Source organism: Mustela nigripes, chromosome 5, assembly GCF_022355385.1.
Source record: "Mustela nigripes isolate SB6536 chromosome 5, MUSNIG.SB6536, whole genome shotgun sequence".
NCBI lineage: Eukaryota > Metazoa > Chordata > Mammalia > Carnivora > Mustelidae > Mustela > Mustela nigripes.
In genome coordinates this window covers 135,188,476-135,212,282 of record NC_081561.1, presented here as the reverse complement: position 1 = coordinate 135,212,282, position 23,807 = coordinate 135,188,476, and the positions used below count along the sequence as shown (strand labels likewise).

Sequence of the window (23,807 nt, the reverse complement as noted above, 5' to 3'; positions counted from 1 at the left end):
TTTTATTGGTACACACCCACCTACTTGTATATTGTCTATTGCTCCTTATAGGCCACAATCTCAGGGCTGAGTAGTTGCAACAAAGACTATAAAGCCTAAAACAATTACTGTCTGGCCTTTTCAAAACAAAACAAAACAAAACAAAGCATTGTTGCTGAACACTGCTCTCAATCATTTTTACAGATGAGAGAGCTCAATCTCAGATAAATGACTTGTGAGAGCTTGTAGTTGAATCTGTTCACTAAATCTACCTCTGTAAGATGATTTGTCAATACCAGAGAAAATGGCCGGTGAAAATAATGCTATTTTAGAATACATAAAAGGAAACAAAAGAAATATCACAAGTGAAGAGAGTTGTTGAAAAACTTTTCAGGGCTTATGCTAATCAAAACCAAATAGAAATATCATCTTTCTAAATTAAGATAGTATCATCTGGTAAAATCAAATAATGTATGTTGCTTTAATACACAGATATGTCTATATATACATATCCATGGGTGTATTTATTTATATTTCTATTTCTTTGTGTGTGTACATATATATGTATAGAAACAAAAATTTACTATCAGAGAATATAATTAATTTTATTTAAAAATCCAACAAAAAAGTTCAAATCTTACAGAAGACTTCTAAAAGATGTTGAAAGCAATTACTGTCCAAAAGACTGTTTTTAAAATGGACCAAGCTAAATAAATTTAAAATATGGACCAAGACAAAGTTCACCCAACCTAAACTCCTGTCAGACTGCCCACTCCTGTCAGACAAAGGATCTTTAGCATAGATAGTTTAGGTAGTAGAAATGATTGATGTTTCCCCAGGGCATCCCCTAAAATGCAACAATATAGACATTCTTGGAGTAGAAATAAATTATAGCTGGCAGGTGAAGGGAGAAGCTGCACTTGGTAAGCCACACACCAAAGAGGATCAAGGCACACAGGTGAATGAAATGTTGCTTATTAACTGCTTATGCTGATAACATGTCCCCTCTTACAGGTCACCAGCCATTGAGTCTTTTCATTTTAGCAACAAGTCATATCACCCAGGAGACAACAAAGAGAGGGACAAAGTGCAAGAGAAGAACCAGTCGAGTTAGAACTGATGGAAAAAATTGGTGCTCTAGAGCAAAGAGCAGAACAGAATGCATATCTGGAAACAGCCAAGGTGGAGAGGTAATCATGTTTAGGCTATTACACTGTCTTCCACTGTATCATATAAGCCTAGGTGCCTGTCATCCCTAATCAGGGCACAGACCTCTCGAGACTCAGCTATTGAAGTCCTCTTCCCATAGAGTTGCTCAGGACTGCTTGGATATTGCCAGTGAAGAAAGCATAATTACTCAGCCACAACTGTTCTGGGCTCTGTCAACTCTTCTCTGGAAAAGTTTTTTTTTCTCACTGTTTCTACCAAAGATACTAGCGGACCTACCAAGTATTAGTGTTTTCTTTTACAAATAGCTGCTCCTACGTGCCTTCCTTCTTCAGTTGCTTCCCCTCAGAATTAAAGGTGGAATAAGTTGTTTTTAACACACTATTACCTTGAATACTTCTCTTGAAGAAGGCCTTGCAGCCTTCACAGGACCAGACTCCATAATGGTAGCCCGAGGCATAGTCATTGCACACTGCACAGTAGCGGGTCTCCTTGGCAGACTCCATGGCCATGCTTCCTTTGTCACTGGTGCTGGCCAATCTCTCTCTGCCACCCTGGCGTCGACTGTCTGAATTTGGCCTAGAAAAAAAGAAATAGGAGAAAATAAAAACAGTGAATCTATTAACATAGAAAAGCAAAACATGCACGCTCTTCTACAGAATAAGAGGCTTGGGGGATGCAGCAGATCCACTTTATTCTGACATTTTGAAATAATGAATCATAATGTAAGCTAATCTTTCATTACCTCTCGCCAGCTGTTACAGCAAAAGGTGTTTGCCTATTATATTAACCTTGAAGGAAAATTGTTTATTGCAAACTTGCTTAAGAAATGGACTGCCTACACTAGAATATATTATCTAGAAAATGACAAAATGAAATTAACTGATTTTTAATAGATTTATTCTTCTTTTTCCCCAGGAATTCACAATTAACGCAGAATGATAAGAGACCAATGCTTATTCTAATTCTAGACACACTAAGGATCTTTAGGAAATAGAGACAAGCATAAAGGAGCTGGGGCATTTGAAACTCAAATGAACTGATGAACGACATGGAACATGTATAGAAATATAACAATTCAGATGTTTATGTCATCGTTACCATGTAACCCTGGAAATCAGTTTCTATAACTTGACTGTAACTTAAGGATGCCATCTAATACTCAATACTCCTCTTTAAGTGCATGTACACTAAGAAGAGCAGAGAAACACAGACGATTACTTCAACCTTTAAAATGTTCATAGAGGAAGCATATCCCAGAAAGAAACCTAAGAATTAATAGTAAGTTCTGGGAGAACCAAGGAAATGGAGAAGTAAAAAGTTTTAAGGAAGTAGAAAGCTTTCAGAAGGAAGAGTGATTGACAGTGCCAAGTGGAGCAGAGAAATCCAATAAAGCAAGGACTGATGAAATGTAGTAGGATTTGACAAAGAGGAACCTTAGCAAGGAGCTTCAGTAGAGGTATCCAAGCACAAGTCAAAAGCCAGTGGGTGGAACAGAAAACGGAGTAGGAGGAAATGAAAATGAGTAAAGACCATTCTTTTGAGAACTTGGATGAGAATGGGTAGAGAAGAGATGGGGTGGGGTGCTCGCTAAAGAATATAAAGATTTAAAAAATATATATTTTCAGAATAGAAGCAGAAGACTTATCTAGACTGAAGGGAATGAGCAATAGAGAGGGAAGAATTGGGGGTGGAGATAAGGGCAGAACAGAACAAAGCCAAGGGAAGTATAGCAGTTGGGATTAAAGACACTGGGTAGAAGGAACAGCCTCAACAAAGACACCCTGAAGAAGACAGAGAGAAAGTATCAACCCAGGATTTACTAGGCATGTGCGACCAAATAAAAGCAGTGGAGGAGAATTGAGGGTGTATGGTCAGAGCCCACCACAGTGCCTGGTACATAGCTGGCAGTCAATAATGTATTTAAATGAACTCATTGAATGTTTCAGAATGTATAGGAAAAAAAGAAAAGTTGAAAGATATTGGAAGGATAGATGGAGTGAAGGTTTCTATAAGATTACCAAAGGGTGGGGGGTGGGGAGCTGGGACACCTGGGTAGCTCAGCCCCTGATTTTGACTCAGGTCATGATCTCAGGATCCTGGGATCCAGCCACACTGCTGGGCTCCTCACTCAGCATGGAGTCTGCTTGTCCCCATGCCCCTCCCCCTGCTCATAATCTCTTTCTCAAACAAATAAATAAAATCTCAAAAAAATAATAAAAAAATATTTTTTTTTAAAAAAAGCAACCTAAGATGAGATAAAATGAATTGAAGACAGAGCTTACAGGGCCTCTGATTAAAGACACTCATGCTTCCTGCCTCTATTGCACACCCAAATAACCAGACCACATTGACTTTCTCACTGGCCCTCCCTTTCACGTGCCCTGTCTTTCCTTTTAGCTCAAATTTTATGATCCTTTCCTGCCCTGATCACTCACTGATATTGTCCACAATTTTGTGGCATTGGTTCTCAAACAATACTTGCCATAATACTCACAAAATACTAGCTCCTTGCGTTGAGCGCATCTGACTAGGCCAATTTTTTCCATTCTGAATGACACAGCTCTTAGTCTGTCAGCCTCAAATGCAAGTTCTTTATTTTTTAATATCTTTAGAGAGCACTGGCTTGCCATTTTCGGTTCCAGTTCATAGTCTTCTTCTATCCCCTTCCATTTAATCACAATGCTGTTGAACTCCCCTCTCCCCAATCAACCTGCTCGTTTACTAACATCTTATGCATGATTCAAATCAGTAGGAAGCAGCTGTGAATATTTAACTATAGAGGCTCAGTGCCTTTCAGGGGCAGTGTGGTTAGCTAGCTGGACACTGACAGTTTCAAGGCCTTATAAATCTAAAGTACTGCAGCCTCCATACCCAGCTCAGGGCCCAGCCCACAGCAGACATTCCATACACATTTGCTGAACGAAGGAAGGCAGGAATGAATAATAGATGCATGGACAAAAGTTCCAAAGTATCGGGCCACTTCCATCCATCACTGCATAATAAAATACTGCAAATCTTTAAACTGTGGTAGGATAAATGTAACATAAAAATGTATCATCTTAACAATTTTTTAGTGTAGAGTTCAATAACGTTAGGTTATTCACATCAGTGGTAACCAATCTCCAGAACTTTTCAATCTCACAAAACTGAAACTTCACACGCATTCAGCAATTCCCCATTTACTGCTCCCCCCAGGAACTGGCAATCACCATCTACTTTCAATCTCTATGCATTTGACTACTCTAGATAATTCATATATGTAGAATCATATACTAGTTGTCTTTTTATAAGCAGTTCATTTCACTTAGCATAACGTCTTCAAGGTTCAGCCATGTTGTAGTGTCAGAATTTCCTTTCTTTTTTGAGGCTGAACAATATTCCATCATACATTTATACCATATTTTATCTATTCATCCACCAAAAGACAATGGACATTTGGGCAGCTTCCATATTTTGAATAATGTTGCTATTAACACACATGTTCCAATCTCTCTGCAAAAGCCTGATTTCAACTCATCTGGATATATACCCAGAAGTGGGACTGTTGGATCATATAGTAGTTCTATTTTTAATTTTGTGTAGAACTGCCATATTTTTTCTCCCATGTTGACCGCACTATTTTGCATTCCTACCAACAATGCACCAGGACTCCAATTTCTCTGTATCCTTCCCAACAGATGTTTTCTTTCTGTTTTGTTTTATTTTGCTTTTTTAATAGCAGCCATCCAAATGTGTTTGAGATAATCACTGCATTTTTTTTTAAGATTTTATTAATTTATTTGACAGACAGAGATCACAAGTAGGCAGAGAGGCAGGCAGAGAGAGAGGGGAAAGCAGGCTCCCTGCAGAGCAGAAACCCCGATGTGAGGCCCAATCCTAGGACCCTGGGACCATGACCTGAACCAAAGGCAGAGGTTTTAACCCACCCAGGCACCCCTAATCACTGCATCTTAAGGTCACCTCTCTTACCAACCATTCTTACCCCTTCAGTTGTACATTTGTGTGTCTCCATTGCTGCTAAGTTGTTCATGTCTTATTCATCTTTGGAACCCCAACTGTTTATAGTATAGTGCCTCATCCAAAATAGAGACTCGATAAATATTGATATTAAATGAATTAACCAATGACTGAATCAATAAATTGATCACTTTTACAATATAAATGGAATATGCCAATATTGTTTTTAAAAGTACTGATAAAAGTTTAATTGCAAAAGCTCATTTTCCCCAGATCTAGCAGAGATATATGCTATCTGCAAAATGTCTTCCATGTACACTTTATTTTTGAGATGTCCCTGGAATATGGAATATGGAAAATCCACTGCAGACATAGAGCATAAAACCCGAAGGCCTCCAAAAAGAAGAGAGAAAGCTACTTAGACTATATTTCCTCCCCATAAAGGAACTTTTTTATCCAACTTGGAAAATCATATATGTAACACTGTCGGTTATTGTTTTGGCCCAACCCTGCTCTATGAATGCTCTAAACAGGGATGTCATGAAAAATATAATCTGGATCAACCTAAAAGGCAAGCGAGATCTTCTCGTGGTCTGCAAAGCACTGTGGCGCCTTGGAATAGGTTCAGGTTTTCTGGAATATCCATTAGGCCAAAATAATTTGGTACAACTGCCTCCAGACAGAGATCTGTGTCCCCAGTATGCAGACTAACTTGGCTCATCATTGTAGTGGAAAGGAACAGAGTGGGAGGTGTCTGTGCCTGGACTCAGACCAAGCCGCAAGGGTAGGCCAGGCACTGACCTGCGGTTAGATCAGCCCCCAGGGAAGAGCCTCATTAGAGGTCTCAGACTCATCTTTTCCCACCTCCCTCTCCCTGGCCTTGCCCAGCTGCATCTGTCAAAGACATGGCACTCTTGGCTTCATGCTTCTTTGGTAGGAAATGCTTTATACCATGTTTAGGGCAATCTTTCTTCCCCTCAGTCAGCCTCAGAGGCCCTTTGGTTTCTCCTTATTTTTATAAAACCAAAATTAATTACTCTCATTTTCATGAGCTAAATGTATTCAAGTTCTGCCTCCCTTATCTCCTTATTATAGCTGAAAAATTTAATTCTTTAGCTAATTTGCTAAAAGATGTCTGTCTTTATAAAATTCTTACCCCTTTCTCACTGAATTGTCATGAAACCTCAATAGTTCCTCATCTTGGGCACATTCTCACAAGACGCAGATAAGAAGTTGACTAGTTTACCAAGTTAAATGTTCTTCAGCCTTCCAGGTATGTCTAAAGATTCTCTAAAAAGATGTAAGGTGGAAGCTTAAGGGCAAAATGGAGGGATGTGTTGTCAGTGACTGAACACATCACAGTTCGGAGGTGCACAAGTGCTTAGGAACAGAGTGATGCTGGCAGAGAAAAGAAAGGCAGAAACATGAGATCAGAAAATGAGAGACAACACCACTGCAGCTATGGAAACTGGAAACTCAACTGACTAGATTTAGTTCCCTTTTCATTATACCCATGGACTACTAAATATTTCCCAGTGGGTGCCTACTGATAATATATATTCAATATGATGAAGAGAGAAGTCCGAAGGCATTCATATTGGGTCCAGAGAGTGGACTCTCTTAGACCAAATCACAACAGAGCATAACAAAGTGCATTTATCAAGATTTTCATTGATCAAAGGAAGAGTTTAAAGCTCAACATAATGAAATACTGTTTGTTTTCCAACCACAAATCATGGTACCAGCCAATCCAAAGGGATTCACCTGATAAGTCAAGAATTCTTTTTTAATTTTTTAAAGCTTTTGGTTTCTAGAAGAAACATTTTTGCAAAGCTAAGTGAAAAAAACCAACAGATGTCCACACCCTAGAGATGGGGTGTAATTAAGTGCCAGTAGGATAACCTCATGAGACTCTAATCCCCAAATCAAATCCCCAAAGTTATATGCACCCAGAGGGCCTTATATTTTTTCTTGATGATGCTTACCACAATTCCCAGTCCTATACTTGAGTGATTATTGACAAATTATGTTCCCCCTATTAAACAGTGCGTTCCAGGAAGGCACAGATCATGTCTCATTTGCTCCCAGTTTTAACTGACACACGTTTAGGTCCTTGATGAATACGTGCTAAATGAACCTCTTCCATCTAATCCATCACCAAATTATATCAGTTGTTTCTTCAAAACACTATGCCTATCTTCCTTTGCATTCCTTGTTTGCGTTATTCTTGCCTAAGACATAAATAACCCTACGATTGAATTACTAAAATTAGTCCTCCTGCCTCTCACAAGTCCTCAAACTCAGCCTGCCTGCCACTGTCAAAAGAACGGTCATAAAATACAACTTTCACCTTTCAATAACTTCTCATTACGTATATATGAGGGTCATTACCCTTTGGGGGGCCTCGGGGACCTGTTTAATAATACAGAGAAGACTCTGAAACTGTCTTTTCTAGAAAACACACATAAATGAACTCTCAGACTTGTGGCTTTAAGTCTTTAATTTAATTCTGATAAATCAGGAAAGTGAAATTTTAAAATCTCCAACATATAGAATTAAGCTCAAATTCCTGAATTCCCTGCTCCAACCAGTATTGGTCTCTCTATAGCTCCCTGAGGAAAATTTTATCAACTCCATCTCTGAGAAATTACTCATACCACCATCTCCATCTGTGCTATCTCCGCTTCCCTTCAGCCATCACATCTCACTTATCACAGAAAACTAAGCTGTAGTTCCCCATCTTCCATAAGGCTTACCCTAAGTGTTCCAACTCACACTGGTTCAACTTTGAATTCCTACAGCACAAGTCTTCACCACTTCTCTTGACAACTAGTTAGATAATGGATTATCATCTGTCTGACACTACTCTACACCTGTTTCCGTTGCAGTATTTTCTTCCTCTACCAGGCTCCTAAATGTCACTGTTCCTCAGAGCTCTGCCGTCAGCCATCTGTCATCCTTAGTGGACATTTTCTTTGTGGGAATCTTGGCCCCGTGTGTGACCACACTCAACTACCAACCTACATCCCTCTCCTGGACTTCAGATGTGGATTCAAACTACCCATTTTCCAGCTCCTCTTGAATGACCCACAATTTGGGTCATTAATGTGCACAAAACTAAACTCAGTATCTTTTCCAAAAAACCCACTTCAACCAAGGCATTCAAGCAGGCTCTTCCCTCTGCCTGGCCCCAGAGTAACTCCTATTTACCCTATAGTCACAGCCTGAGCTTAATTTTCTCCAGGGAGCTTTTCTTACCTCCAAGAGCTAGATTACACACATCCTGGACTCTCCCCAGTGAAGCAACCATCTTTTCACTCCCTGTGATACTATGATTTCTAATAAGAATATATATATTTGTGTATATATACCACATCTTCTTGATCCATTCATCTGTTGGAGGATTGGGAGGGAGGCAAACCATAAGTGACTCTTAATCTCACAAAACAAACTGAGGGTTGCTGGGGGGAGGGGGTTTGGGAGAAGGGGGTGGGATTATGGACATTGGGGAGGGTATGTGCTTTGGTGAGTGCTGTGAAGTGTGTAAACCTGGTGATTCACAGACCTGTACCCCTGGGGATAAAAATATATGTTTATAAAAAATAAAAAATTATAAAAAAAAAGAATATATATATTTGGTCTTTGTCCCATTTCTTGCACAGAGCTTCTGAAACCCTTGGAATTTCCCAACTGATAGGTGAGCAACAAAGGTGTATCTTATACTTTAATGAGATGACTTTTGGATCCCACCCAAGAATGAAGGCTGGTTGCCAGGGAAACCATCCAAAATGGTGAGTTAGAACTTTCAGTTTCCTGCCACCCCACCTCCTGCCTCCAGGGGAGAGGGGCTGGAGGCTGAATCAGTCACCACTGGCCAGCAATTTAATCAATTCCATTTACATAATAAAGCCTCCATAAAAACCCAAAAGGAAAGGGTTCAGAGAGCTTCCAGGTTGTTGAAATTTGAGGAGTTGCTGGAGAAATGGTGTACCTGGAGAAGACAAGGAAGCTTCAGACCCTTTCCCCATGCCTTCCCCTAAACATCTCCCACCTGGCTATTCCTAATTTGTATTGCTTTATTAAAAACAAAACAAAACAAAAAATCTAGTGATCTAGTAAATAAAATATTTCTCTGAGTTCTGGGAACAACTCTCAATTGAACCCAATAAGGGGTTCATGGGAACCTCTGATTTATGTCTGGTTTATAGTTAGAAGCACAAGTGAAAACCTGGGCTTGTGATTGGTATCTGAAGTAGGGGCAGTCTTGTAAGACTGAGCCCTTAACCTACAGGGTCTAATGCAATCCAGGTAGATGGTGTTGGAATTGCATTAATTCCTTGGTGGTATATTAAACAAACACACAGAGTCAGAGTCACACTCCCCTATATAAAACCCTTGGCAGCTTCCTACCACATCAAGAATAAAATTCAAGAAAACCCAGCATGATCCATGTCCTGCCCGTCACTCCAACAGGGACTGACTCCTCACACTCCCTCCCTGATCACTGAGTTACAAACGCTCACTCCCAACTGCCCCACAAACACCAAGCCCCTCCATGTCTCCAAGCCCTTTTCCCTGACTTGCTCCCAATCCATGCACTTCCCTACCTTCTCAAGTATCATTTCTGATCTTGCTAAAGTAGTCTTTCTAGGACTTTCACCCTCTTATACCCTCTTAACACATCACTACCCGACTTCAAACCAAATTTTAATTTATTATATAACTTCCCAACTTAGAAAATGTAAGTTTCATTCCCCAGTGCCTTGAAGAGAGCCTACTCTAGAAACAACGGTTGAATAAACCAGTGCTTAAATACACGTTGGTGGGTGCTATGAATCGGCATTTTGTTGTGCTCTGTTTCATTATTACCCTATGTGCCATAAACCATACCACGGCAGGGACTGTGGCCCCTTTACTTAGCATGGTCAACCAGCTCATGCTCAGCAGCCAGACACACAGTAAAGTGATTAGAAAGTATTTGCCAACTGAATGAGTTATGGACATGGTGAAAGCCGTCCCAACTCTACACCTGGACACTCCCATATCACAAACCCGTCCTCCACACCACAGCAGAAGTGATAGCTCTCCCCTGCAAAATGGACCCCTATTGGAAATCCTTCATGTCTCCTCAACATGTGGTAAGCCTTCTTAATCTTCTTTGGATGGCAGAGCACAGGAAAATACCCTTATTTACAGAAATGCAGATTTCGCTTATAATCTTAGGGTATTCATTGGCCTCTGAAGCCCGTGAATGGTCTCCCCAAAAGACTTCAGACTGAGAACTCCCAGCCTACAGGAGAAATACAGATTTAATCTTATGCATTGCCCTTCCCGGATCAAGGCAGTCCCTCTCTGGACCTTTGCCCACACAGCTTCCTATCTTGGCCAAAAGGCAAAATCTCCTGAGGGAAAAATGCCGAGTCAGATAGCCACCACTGAATCTCTCAATAACCAACATGTGCTCCTCGAATATCACCTATAGAACTCTCTGGAATGGTCATCATCATCATCATTGGTAGTCACTGTGAATCTCCAGGAAAGAGATCCTATTACAGTCACCTTTGCTTTCCAATTTCCAACAAAGCACAGACAGTCGATTATGGAATGAATAAAATTATATGTCCCATACTGTGTGTCTTGCCTTCTTAGCTAGGCTATAGGTTTTCAAAAGTAGGCAAACTATATTTTAAATATTTTTTTTATCACCAAAACACCTGGTATGGTACTTTACGCAAAGAATGTATCTCATAAATAGTGAATAAATCCATCAACAAAGAATTAAGAACAGCTTTGCAAGAGGCATTGGTTCAATTTGTTGCAGTAACAGAATGATGTGTCAAGTTAATAAGAAGCCAATTATTGATGCCTGTGTATGTAGCAATAAATATATCGATCTGATTGTGGCTTCCTGTATATTTCTCTCTGCTGTAAATATAAAGATGAATGGGCCTAAGTTAGTGGTGATTGATGTCTAGGACTAGAACTTACCTGTGGGTTTTTCCACTCTCTATAAAGGTTTGTCTTTGAATTTTAATATAATCTCATTTTCCATGGCAGTAAACAGACATTCTTTAAAAAAAAAAAAATGTAAAAGTTGATCTAAAATGGTAGAGTCCAGCAAGGATAAATATTGAATCTCATTTTGAGAAAAGCCCAAGTTAACTGAGTCCTGGGCCAGGTTTGAGTAACCCATTAACCAATGTCACATGTATTTTGTGGGCAAGGTCTTTAAGCAATTTTAATATCTTAAGCAAGCTAAGAATTATTTTCTGGATGAGAAAAGTCACTCCAAAGACTCCAGCCCCTTTACAATGCTCATCTGAAAGCGTCATCTATCTCTTGCCTCATACTAACCATTTAATGAGTGTAGTTCTTGTTTGTATTGATTGTGTGTCTTCTCGTTAATAAAAAGAGGCAGAGAACATTCTTCCCTGAGAGATGGAAAAGAGAACTCCTTCCAAAAAAATGACTGGTGGTACATACCATTGAAAGTCAGCTCCACCAAATGACCTAGGGAGAGAGCTTCAGCTGCTGGTTCAAAGTTCTGCCCGAAGTTCAAACCACACCCTACATTTCTGGAAGACCAGCCTGACCCCTGACCTAACAAGATAAGGGGATCTGGGAGAATAGGCAAGTAAAGTGTCACAGAACACGAAAGGATGGTCATAGCGGGCCCTATTGTTGAGCGCCTTACAAGTCATTGACCCACTGAACCCTTAAACTACACCAAGCACTACTATTATAACTGCACTTGTTTTAGAAGTTAGGTATCTGAGGTACAGAGGGATAAGGAGCTCACAAAAGTCATACAATCAAGCAACAGTGGGGTCAAGGAATCAGGCAGTCTGATCCCAGAGCCCCGACTCCCAACAGAGAATGGAATCCTCGGGAACTCCACCTAAAGGCAGCAAGAGCCAAAGAAGGGTATTTTGCATGCTCTGGGAACAAAAATCCTTACTTCAGATATCATCCCTAATCTCATAAATAATTATCCCAGCTGAAAGTGCCCACGGCTATTTATTACCCAGCCAATACTAGTTTTTTAAGGGAAAATGCTAATCCAATGTCTAGTGCAAAGGTTGAGAACTCTGTTGAGGTCCTTGGAAACAGAATTTAAGGGAGCTGACAACAATACAGGAGAAGAACTAGATGAAAGTTTGAATATTTCCTTAAGATATGATTACATAAAATATCTAAATTTTAACTCATAAACAACTGGAAAGTGTTGTGTTGTTAATGTCCATACATAAGGGTTCTGAAGCTCTGCACAAAAAACATTAGCATTCACCATTCAAAATGGAAGGCTCTCTATAAAATGTCAAGAGGTTTTCCCACTCACTTAAGAGAAATATCTTCACCCCAAAATACAAGTGAGTGTTGATTTTCCACACTAATGGGAAACAAGGATAGCCTGGCAGAAAGCTCCCTAAAAACCCCATTTAGTCAATATCTTTTTATCTGTTCTCGGCTCCTAATGTGTAACCAAATGACCTGATTTGAGTTTCATCACCTCTCCTTTCTCTAGTCACACCAACCTGTTGCAAGTGCTAATGAACCGTGAGGGCAAGAAGCCCAAAGTGGGATGCAAGAAACAAGGCATAGGGATGACATAAAAGAGATAAGACAAGAGAGGCGCTGTGGTGTGACACCACACCTTCTTAAAACAAGTCTGATTTCCAGCCTAATTTCCACACAAAGTATGACATATATCAGGAGGATAAAACCTACCCATATGCAGAAATACTAAGAAATTCATTCATTCATTGAACAGCATCGCATAAGCATCTACCTACTGCCCCCCACCCAGGGACTACAGGGGGGCAGAGGACAGCTGCAAAAGGAAGAGAGGAGAGGGGAGGAGCAGTAAGAGAGGGGGACAGAAGGAACAGAAGGATCACCTCTGCCCTCGGAAAGTGGACAACTCCAAGAGGAAGAAAGAGTGGGCCTCTGGGAAATACAGTCGTGCTCTAACACTGGCCTCTGGTTGGTTTTTTAATGTGATTCATAAATCATTCATTTTATGACCCTCCAAGAGATAGGAACAATATGTCACCACATAAAAAGTCCACACAAACATATCTAAAACAGCAAATGGAAATTTTTACTTACAAAGATTATTTGGGAACCTGCATGCCATTAAAGATCATGCTGCAACAAATACAATAAACTTCAGGACTTCTTTTAAACAAGGGACTATTTAAAAGAAAACCAGAGGCCCAAAATGGCATCACGTGGGTTAAAGCCTCAGGTCAGCAAGCCAGGGCTGGATCCCTAACCGAACTGCAGTTTCAATCTCCCCAGAAATGTTAAGTCTTAAAATATCAATCAGGAATTTTCTGAGACGGATCAGTTAGACAATCCGTCACCTGTGCCTACACCATCCCACAAAGAAAGATGAGGTCATTGGCATAATAAGACCCCTGCCATTCCCCCTAAGAGAAGAGCTTGCCTGGAATAATCCTTCCTTTTCTTTTCTGTCTATCTCTCTTGCCCCACCCTCCTTCCTGTAAAAACCTTCCATTCTGTACAACTCCTCGGAGTGGCCTTGTCCTTGCTAGAAGAGATATTCACTTATTCATGAATTGTTTCATAAAGCCAACTAAATCTTCAAACTGACTGAGTTGAATTTTGGTTTTTTTTTTAAACAAGAGGCAGAGTACTGAGGTTGGAAAGTTCTAGACTGTTCTAGAAAGTTCTAGAAAGTTCTGGGTAAGAATCCCTGGGTTCTAGACAAAAGGCTGCCGGTAACAGCTACATTTGCTGAATCAAGTCACCAAACCTCTCTGGTCTCAGCTGCTTCTCTGTGAGTGAAGAAACCCCAACCATGTTCTCTAAATTCCTGTCCAGCTCCATGATTGTAGGATCATGATTCTATTCCATGCCTCTGACCAATGGCACATCTCCGGCCAGCTAGAATTTCTTCAATGGATCTCATGAATGCATAGCCCATTTTCTAAAACTCTTTCCCAAGAGTAATAAAATATGTACAGATGAGCTGGCAAAAGATGGCAATACTGCCTTTCAGTCTGCTCAGCTCTCCCTCCCGTGACCATGACCGATTCAAAATGACAAACACCCATTCCATCACAGAGAGCTGTCAGGGAGGGCCATTGTGTTTATAACGGCTAACATGACCTGCCCACAAAAAATAAATAAATAAATAAATAAGTTGCTTCTCTAAAAGAGGCATGAGAAACAGAAGGGGAAAAAACTAGAGGGAAGGCAAACAAGAAATGGAGAGACAAAGGAAAGGGGGGAAGTACCTCTTTGTTTTGGACATTTTCTTAGTTCACTGGCTCTACCAGCAATAATTGAAGCAGAAACCTGAACAGAAGAAAATACAGCTGAGATATCAAAGACAAAGTAAGCAGAATTCATCTACTGTGTCTCTCTGCCCAGGCTAGTGCACATGGCTGCAAAGAGCTCCAAAGCAAATGAATGATTCTGGAATAAGAGACAACTAGGATATGGTTTAAAAGGAATAGAGGTTCTTTTGCACAGAATGACTTCATCAAATCCTTAAATATAGTCAGTGACCAGAATTGTAACTCTTCTGAGTAGAGACCAATAGCTCTCTTAGGTGTGGAGGTTAAAACTGAATCTTCAGGGTTACTCTTCTTTGACTTTCCAATGAACCCAAAAGGAAGCAAGCTCAAAGAACAGTCCATTTTTTGGTATGGATTTCTAAGAAGACACAGTAGATCTCTCTTTGATGTAGCCGTGACCACAGCTGTAGATGGTGTCATTCAGAGACACAAGGAACACATGGGACCTGTATCGAGCCACATGCCATATGGGTCTCATGGCCAAAGATGATTGGGTTGCTGTGTGTGATATGCCTTTGTGGGGCCAGGGATTTCATAAGTTTCAGGAAGTTCTGGAGTTCTGATGTGCTACTATTATCTCTTTGACTAAGGTTAACATATGCAGTGCTTTCTAGAACCCTCCTGTGTCCCAATCCCCCCCCCACGCATCTTTGTTACAAGTATTTTCACCGCATAACTAATCACCCATGAGGCGATTTTGTTGTAAAACATAAAATCACAAAAGTCAGAAGAGTGACATTCATTAAAAAGGACATAATGAAACATGAAAAACGAGTAACAAAATTAAAAAGACTTTATTACAAATTCAAAATATTTGATTGCACTCGAAATGTAGAGTGGAGATTTATGTCAACCCTGTGCAAATAACAGATGTTATTTTGTGGATCGCACCTAGGCACTTGTCTTCAAAGCTGATTAAAGAGGTTTTCCTTTTCTCTTTTTTGCTTCTTGATTTGTCTCCTCATTGTACTTTTTCCTTTTTTTTTTTTTTTTTTTTTTTTTGCTAAAATTTCCCCCTTCCTTAAAAGAGGCATCAGTTTCCCCATACAAGGATGCGTATTTGTAAAGGAGCTCTGTTATTGCATTGTGAAAGTCTACACTGCTCTTTATTCTTGACATATGTCACATGTTCATTGATAAGATATTCCAAAATTCTATGGGAAATGTGTGTTCAAAACTCTGTGCCACTATATAGATTATTATGAGGGTTAAGATTTATATAATTATAAGAAAATGGAAGCACTGGGGCACCTGAGTGGCTCAGTCGGTTGAGCATCTGCCTTGGGCTCAGGTCATGATCCTGGAGTCCTGAGATTGAAACCCATGTTGGACTCCCTGCTCAGCAGGGAGTCTGCTTCTCCCTCTCCTTCTGACTGTCCACCCCCCCTCCTCTCTCTCTCTCTCTCTCTCTCTCTCAAATAAATAAATAAAATCTTTGAACAAAGTGGGAGCACTGTGTCAACAGAGAAAGGAAACCAAGCTGTCAACCCATTTGATAAAACCAAACCGTCAAACAAACCACTGTTGATCCATTTTCTTTTATCTTTTATGGCAAAACTGCTTTACAACCAATTATGCACTAAAAATGTTTGCAGCAAAAATGCTGGCAGCAAAGATGCTTCCAGTCGATGTACCTAGAACCCTCTGGAACACCCCAATCTCTTTCTCCTGACTCATCTCCTGGTGTTCCTTTGCCCACCTTCTAGCAGCCCATTATGTGCCAATTACTTCCCAACCAGCCATGCCTTTGCTCATATTGTTTCCCGCCAAGAACACCCTTGTCCAGCCCTGTTAGCCCAGAGAAATCCTAACAGCTTCTCCACTCTGCTACCTCCACACAGTGTGCCCACATCTTCTCAACCCTCTGCACACTGTATTGCAATAAATAGTTACATAGGTTGTCCACCTGTTAGAGTGTGGAATCCCTGAGAGCAATAGCTAACATATAGGAGGCAGCCAAAAGCTCTTTTGAATGTATTTAAATCAAATTCAGGGGCACCTGGGTGGCTCAGTCGGTTAAGCAGTTAAGCATCTGCCCTCAGTTTGGGTCATAATCCTGGGTTCCTGGGATCAAGACCCAAGTGGGATTCCCTGCTCAGTGGGCATCTTGTCTCTCCCTCTCCCTCTGCCGCTCCTCCTGTTTATACACATGCTGTCTCTCTCTTTTTCTCTCTCAAATAAATAAATGTCTTAAAAATAAGATAAGTAAATAAACTGAATTTAATTAAGTGAATTATATGGAGCTAGTTTCATGATATCCTTAAAATAACTAGAAATACCTTAAGAGGTTAGTAAATCAGCCCTGATACGTGTTTAATTGTCTGCCCAAACTTCTCACAGACAAGAAGAGATTATAAAGCAGAAGAAATTTCAAGTTTGGATAAGTCACTTCCAATTTGCCAGAATTTTCTAAACTGCTCTCTAAGGGTAAGTTAGAGAGTAAGTTAGAGAGTAAACTACTCTCTCTAGAGTAAGTTACTCAACATGTAAGTTCATTCCGTGTCACTTTTCCCCCTCTGAAAATAGGAATAACAACATTTTCTGTGGCTGAAGAATTGATGCCACTAGATAATGTTTATGAAAAAAATAAATATGTAAAAATTCTGAGTGGAGATGCTGATGTAAATCTTTAAAACCTATTTTGAAATAAATATACAGTAGTCCTCTAATAAATGTAGGACAGTGAAGAGATTTTAATAACTATGCAATCCTTTTTTTTAAACTATGCAATCCTTGACCTCCTCGTTCACATGCTACATGAAAACTATAGAAAATCCCATCCACTCCAACTTCGAAGGACCTAACAATACAAATTCTTGACATTTCAGGAAATAATATTAATTTTAAACAAGTAATTAGTGTGGTTGTGATTTTAAAAAAGTCATCATCCTTTAGAAATGCATACAGAAATATTTACAGGGGGAAATGCAATTGAGAAATCTGCATATTAGAACACATGAAGTCATTTTATTATTCCATTTCTGTAAAAGGGTTTGCAAACTTTCACAATAAAAATTCAGAAGGCAATACTCCTCTTTTCAAACCCTCTACTGGATCTCCAGTTGATTCAGAGCAAAAGCCAGAATCTTCACAATTGCCTACAGAGGTCTTATTTACTCCAACCACCACCCCCCCGCTACACACACACCCCTACCTCCTTTCCTATTCACCTCCAGCCTCTCAATTCCAGTCATCCTGGCCCCTCTGTTGAATACACACCAGGTATGCCCCTGCCTCAGGGCCTTTTCACTGCTGTGACCTCAGGCTAAAATGTTTTTCACTGGGATATCCCCATGGTACCATTCTCTTCCCTATTTCAAATCATCGTGGAAAGTCACCTTCCCAATGGAACCTTTGTTGATTTGTCTGATTTGTTCACTGGTCTGCTCACTGTGTCTAGAACAGTGCCTGACATACAGTAGATGGTCAATGAATATTTGTCGAATAAACCAATGAACGAATGAATGAATGAGCAATCTGGGTCAGCCATCCAGTGACGCCAGGTGGAGGTCTCACAACGTCATCACAGTGAGGTCAGAGCATGTCAGCCAACTGCACTGATCAGTTCAAACCAAACACCAGACAGTGATTTCAGTGGTCCAACGTGGTACCCAGGAAGTCAGCAGAGTACATACGGCAAAGTTTTCTAGAGCCTGAGAGTGAAGTAGCCCGAACACCCAGCAGATCCCTGAGCTGACCCCCACCTCCACCAAGCAGCTGGCCACCACCATCAGCTACCTGAGCAACGTGATGTACCAGGCCTACAGCCATCCTGCACCCTCTGGAATGTCAGGACGTTCTTGAAGACCAAACCCAGGGATTACAGACCGGTCAGCAAAGGCCTACCCGGCCACCTCACCCCCATGGTGGCCCGCATGCAACGTTGGAAGTGCTGACCTCCCGCACACATGGCTGAGAAAGGCAAGCCTGGGGGTTCTGGGGTCACGGACTCTCTAGAACAGACATGCTCACCAACTCTGACCAGGATGGAGCAGAATCTGCTTCCACGAGGCTCGGTTCATTTGTAGAATCAAAACGTGCTACGCATTAGAGGTCTACCATTTGAGAGACATTTTCAGGTGATTTTTTTTTTTTTAACAATCTGAGCTTGGACATGGAATGAATAAAAGCTGAGACGTGGGGAGGGTTGGGGGGAACAGCTACGTGCTGTTACTCCTTGGAAACGTCAAGGTCTCGAGCTCCCTAGCACAGTCCCTGGCAGGACGTCACTCGCATCTGCAGTTTCCTCTCTCTTCCGGACGGCAGCGGCCATCACGTCCTCCGGTTTCTAGACAGTATCTTCCGGTGGCTTTGTCTAGACAGCAGACTCAGAAGGAACCTGAAATCTCTGGGAATAAAGACTCAGATTTCCAGTGTGTCCCCCACTTACTCCATCCTCATATAAGACTCAGCCTTGGTCAGAGGAGAATCAATATCATGTATCTCTATTACCTTTATAAGTGATATTTATAACTTTTTACATTTGGCTCTGAAATACTTTTCTTGATTCTTCGGCTACAGTTCTGCTAGATATAAGCATGCTACGAAGCCAAAAGCAAAAAAAGCGAACAAACCAACGTTTGATTTGCTGCCTTTCCATTCCCAGTTCTCTGCTCAAGCCTGGCTCCCATCCAGCTGGGACAGAATCACTCAGCCGTTAGTCAATGGCCTCGGCTACCACCAGCTAAAGCAACACGTTTCTCAAGAAGCTGAGAACCCTGGAGAAAAACCTGTCCAGCCCCTGCTCCAACCCTTCCCTCCCAGCTCCATCTTGGAGTATGACTCTGGGAGTTCTTCAAAGTCCCTGGGTTGGGAGAGAGTAAAAGGAACTATTTCCAAGGCCTTGGAAATTCTCACTCACACTCCGTTCCCTGTGGTCTCACTTATAAGCCTTCGGAGACTTTTCCCCCAGAAAATTACACACATACGGTTATCTGACCTATACTCAGAAGATTATTGGAGCATTTCCTTATCCCACTGACTCTAGCGTATCTCCTTTTCACCACCCATAGCCTAGATTTTTTTTTTTTTTTTTTTGCAATCCCCCTTGAATCCATGCACTGGAGATCCCCTATGCCACATACCATTCCCACAAGCCCCCACGTGGAACCCTGGTCTTCCAAGCCACCATGGCCAAGCTCAAGTCCTCTGCTATCAACTTGGCCACTCCCAATGTGCTGCAAACCAGAGGTGGAGAAGGGGAAATGCAGATCTGTTTACTGTGTTATCTAGATAGAAGTCCTGCTTTTTCTTCTAAATCTTTCACACTCTAGAAAGCATTTCAGGGAATTCTTTTTCCAAATGACTCTTTTCTCAAATCTAATAATGCTACAAAAGTACAAGAGAATTTCCCCCCAAGACAACCAAGTGTTGTTTCTCTAGCACTCCCTAGACTACTCCCCTTAACGAAAGTTACCTAACTGGTAGCTCTTTTAACCACATCCTATTTCTCTTGTAATTTTATAATATTACATTGTAATATCTGCCCTTGTCTTTTGTCTATATTTCCAGGTAACAGAATGAACAGATATGTCCTTCTTTGCTTACTCAAAACCTACATGCTTCATTAAAATTAACGACAAGGACAAAAATGAGTGTGTGAGTTCTATACTGGCCTGCCTCCTTTCCTGATAGGAAAGACAGGCAGGCATCTGTGTGCTTGCTAGAAGGGGGAGCCATAAAAAAATAACCTTCAGGCTTCAAAAATGAAACACAGTAAACAGTGAAGCAACATGGCTAGTCCTGCCAGATTTAACCAATAAAAATGCAAGACGCCCAGTTAAATTGAATTTCAGATAAACAACAAAGAATGTTTTAATGCAGTATTACCCAGGACACAGTAATGCTCAAAATTTGTTGCTATTTATCTGAAACTGAAAGTTACCTGGGCATCCTATAATTCATTTGGCATTTCCAAACATGATGGGTTTTGAGATTTTATTTATTTATTTGACAGAGAAAAAAGAAATCACAAGTAGAGAAGCAGGTGGCAGGGGGTCGGGGCGAAACTACAGAGTCAAGCTCTGGACAGTGGGAGCGTTCATTATAATGGGCTTCACTGCACTCTTCTTGTCAAGAGACAAAAGTGTGTTTTGGACAAAAATTAGGCCATTTGTAGGTGCATCCTGTCTTAGGCCAATAGGATATCACATTAAATTAATGTTCACCTATTTACTAAAATTACCTAGGAGGTTAAAAGACTAATGTACCTTCTGACTCACACAGCTTATGTCATTCACAGTACTATCTAGCAAAACACAGGCAGACATGTGGCTTTAATTGATCTTTCTCACTTTCTGCCCCCCCTCCCCATGCCCATCACTCTCCTACGTGTAGATCCAGTTAGAAAGTTGGGGCAAGTCCTGACTTAGAGAAAGTCGCCACCGACCTACTCATCGTCTCTGTGCACGGCACCGCTTGTCTGCAAGGCCGACAAGGCACAGAACACAGGGCAAACGCCTCTCAAAATATCACTGCAGTCGTTTTGTTTTGAGCTTCTCAGTGGAAATCATTTTGCTGAGAGCATACCGATAGCCCTCTCACAACCGATTCCTCACCAGACAGGAAAGAAGGAAGAAGGGCCACCTCAGGAAGTCTGCAGTGGCTTCCACCACTTCGAATTATTTTCCCTGCATACATATAAATGCCATAAAATGTTAATAAAAGCAGATTTAACTTCTACATGATTCTCTTTACAGTGCTGAGAATTATAAGATTAATACCTTCTTTTTATATATTTTCACTGGCAAGTGGAACAGCTAAAGAGCTGTTAAAATTCATTAATAGCTCCATAACATTGAAAGAATTAAAAGTGAAAAAAATATATAGGTTGGTATAATTATACATCCTATCCTGATCGATATAAATTTCTATAGAATAAACAGTGTTAAGTGTTCTCGGGTTAGTACGGTTGTAACCCATCAGCCAGGCATGTCCTTCTGTAACAAGTTTATCAGGAACATGAATTATACTTAGGACATACGGTTCCACCAATTGCCATTCTTATTAAACTTACATTTCATTTCCTGGAACAATATTAAACTACAAATTTAATAGTAAACACTATATAACCGATGTTGGGTTTACTAATTAGCTTCAAAGAAGATCCATGTTTTTCAACACTGGGACCATTTAAAAAAAAAAAACATTGTAACCTGACTGCTGGGTCAAGTACAGATTGAATTTTTTTTTTTTAATTTTGCCAATACTAAGGTGAAACATCTATTATAAAATAAATCAAGTTCCATTTTCACATTGGTAATTGAGACACAAAAATAGCACCCAACCTACTTAGAAATCTGAAAGGATTCAGTGTAAGTTCCCAGAGAAATCTAGTAATTCCTAACCTTAAAGCCCCAAACACAGAAGGAAGGAAAACAAGAAAAGAAATCTTCAATCACAAAGTAAATAAGATATAGTTATCAGAACTAAAGGGGAATAATCAAAATGTAAGTACAGGAAGTAAGTTTCCACTAGAGCCTTAAAACTGAAGTGGCAAACCAGGGTTACAAATTCTCACTCGGACCAGTTAGACAGACGGCGCGTCCAGACAGACGGGCGGGGCCTGGTACCCTCACTTCCCCCATCGTTACTGTTCGGCAAGGTCAGCAGCAGACATTCCTTCATTCCACTCGCCTTGGGCTTCCACTCCCCACGCTAGCACCATGACAATGAGGACAGCATGGCCTCTGTGTCCTCCGCGAACATGGGCCGGTCATACCTCCACATGTGAAGGATGACATCATGGGCTGGAGGCGACATGGGTTCTTGTCCTGTTCCACCTGCACTCGCTGACATATTTTGGAGAAGCACTTCCCCTCTCTAGATTTTAATCAATAGGCTTGGGAAATATAGAGGTAGGAATACCTCGTGCTTATGGCCCTGCCTTGGTTTAAAATACTGATTTCATGATTTTTTTTTTTTTCTGCATAAAGAGAGGGTTGGGCCAAATGAGCACAGTAATTCTGTCCAGATTTAAAACCACTGGGTAGGTTTCACATACAGAGAAAAGCATTGGGCTGCTATCAGGAATTCTTTGTAGGATGTTGTTCAATGGATCCTTCTGATATTAGAAGAAAAAACCATCCTCCTACTCAACAGAAAAAAAGAATGTTAAAACGTGCTTTTAGCAAGCATCACAAAAATGCCCATAAAACTAAAAGCAGCAGCCCAGGGACATAATCTAGATTTAAGCATTGTCACAACTAACTATAAAAATATTACAAGGAATTAGCAAACCAACTGCCAAGTAAATTAAGCTCCAGTTAATTTTTCTGCACACTATAGTGCGTAAAACTTGAGCTCCAGAGTCCAGCCTATAGACTTAGAATCCCGAATGCTCCAGTACTGACTTATTACCAGCTATGTGATCATGGCAAGTCACCGGCCCTCTCTCACTCTTAATTTCTTTATCCAGAAGATTAGAGTAATATCAGTACTAACTTCTAATGGTTAGGATAAGGTGGTAACAAGATTTTCCACTTAAGTCTTTCAGCAGGGTCTCCGGCGCACTCTGCTCAAAAAATTTTAGCAAATGGTAGTATTAACGTTATTTCCCAGATTCTTAGCAACTTACTCTCATTTGGTTCATTTACCAGTTTGGCTCTATAAATCATCGAGCAGTTATTCTGGGAAAGAACTAGTAGGGAGATGCAGGGAGTATCCGGGAACGAGACACGGTTTCACTTCACATCCTGCCCTGCCCGTCTTTGCCTGGTTAAATCCTCTTCCCATCAAAGCATTTGGACCTCTGCATTCATAGTTGGGGGCCCTCCATCAAGTTAAGTGGCCTCCACAGTTTTCCTGGTAGTCTCTTCTTTGTGACAATTCTTATTCCACTGTTTTTTAATTGTTTCTACATTTTACCATCTTCCTCATTCGTCTATCGCAGCAAAGGTGTCCAATCTTTACAGCTACCATGGAAGTCAGTACACGATCAACATTGAATAAAATTTGCTGAGTAAGTGAATATATCCACTAATAAATAAATCCATTAAATTACTCTAATCTATAAAATTAATAAAATTCATAGAGAAATTTATCTGCGACCATCCTATGTCTATTTCCATATTGGAAACACCCAGAAAATGTGCAATGTGTGCACCACGACCATTTGAGAGAACGCCAGGTGAAAAATCCAGTGGGTAGAGGTTGACGTTTGAGCTGACCACCTTGACTTCTGGTCTACAGAAATGGGACAAGAGGAAAGGTTCCCATTAGAGATGGAAATGAGCGTGAAGAAGTGGGGAAGCACTATTTAACTATGAGTTTGAACAGGAGCTTCATGGATGAGAGGAGGAAATTAGTCTGAATCAAATTACAAGGGCTTTGAATGCCACACTCTGGACTACGCATGTGTTCTGTGACTAGTGAGAA

General features: G+C 40.7%; 1 protein-coding gene across 1 annotated transcript in view; it reads right to left on the bottom strand.

The window, feature by feature from the left end:
- ESR1 (estrogen receptor 1) overlaps positions 1 to 23,807 on the bottom strand; it is a 388,052-nt gene that overhangs the window by 260,123 nt on the left and 104,122 nt on the right. Inside the window, exon 3 of the mRNA XM_059401273.1 lies at positions 1,535 to 1,725. Coding sequence (XP_059257256.1) covers positions 1,535 to 1,725 — 191 coding nt within the window. The remainder of the gene's footprint in view (positions 1 to 1,534; positions 1,726 to 23,807) is intronic.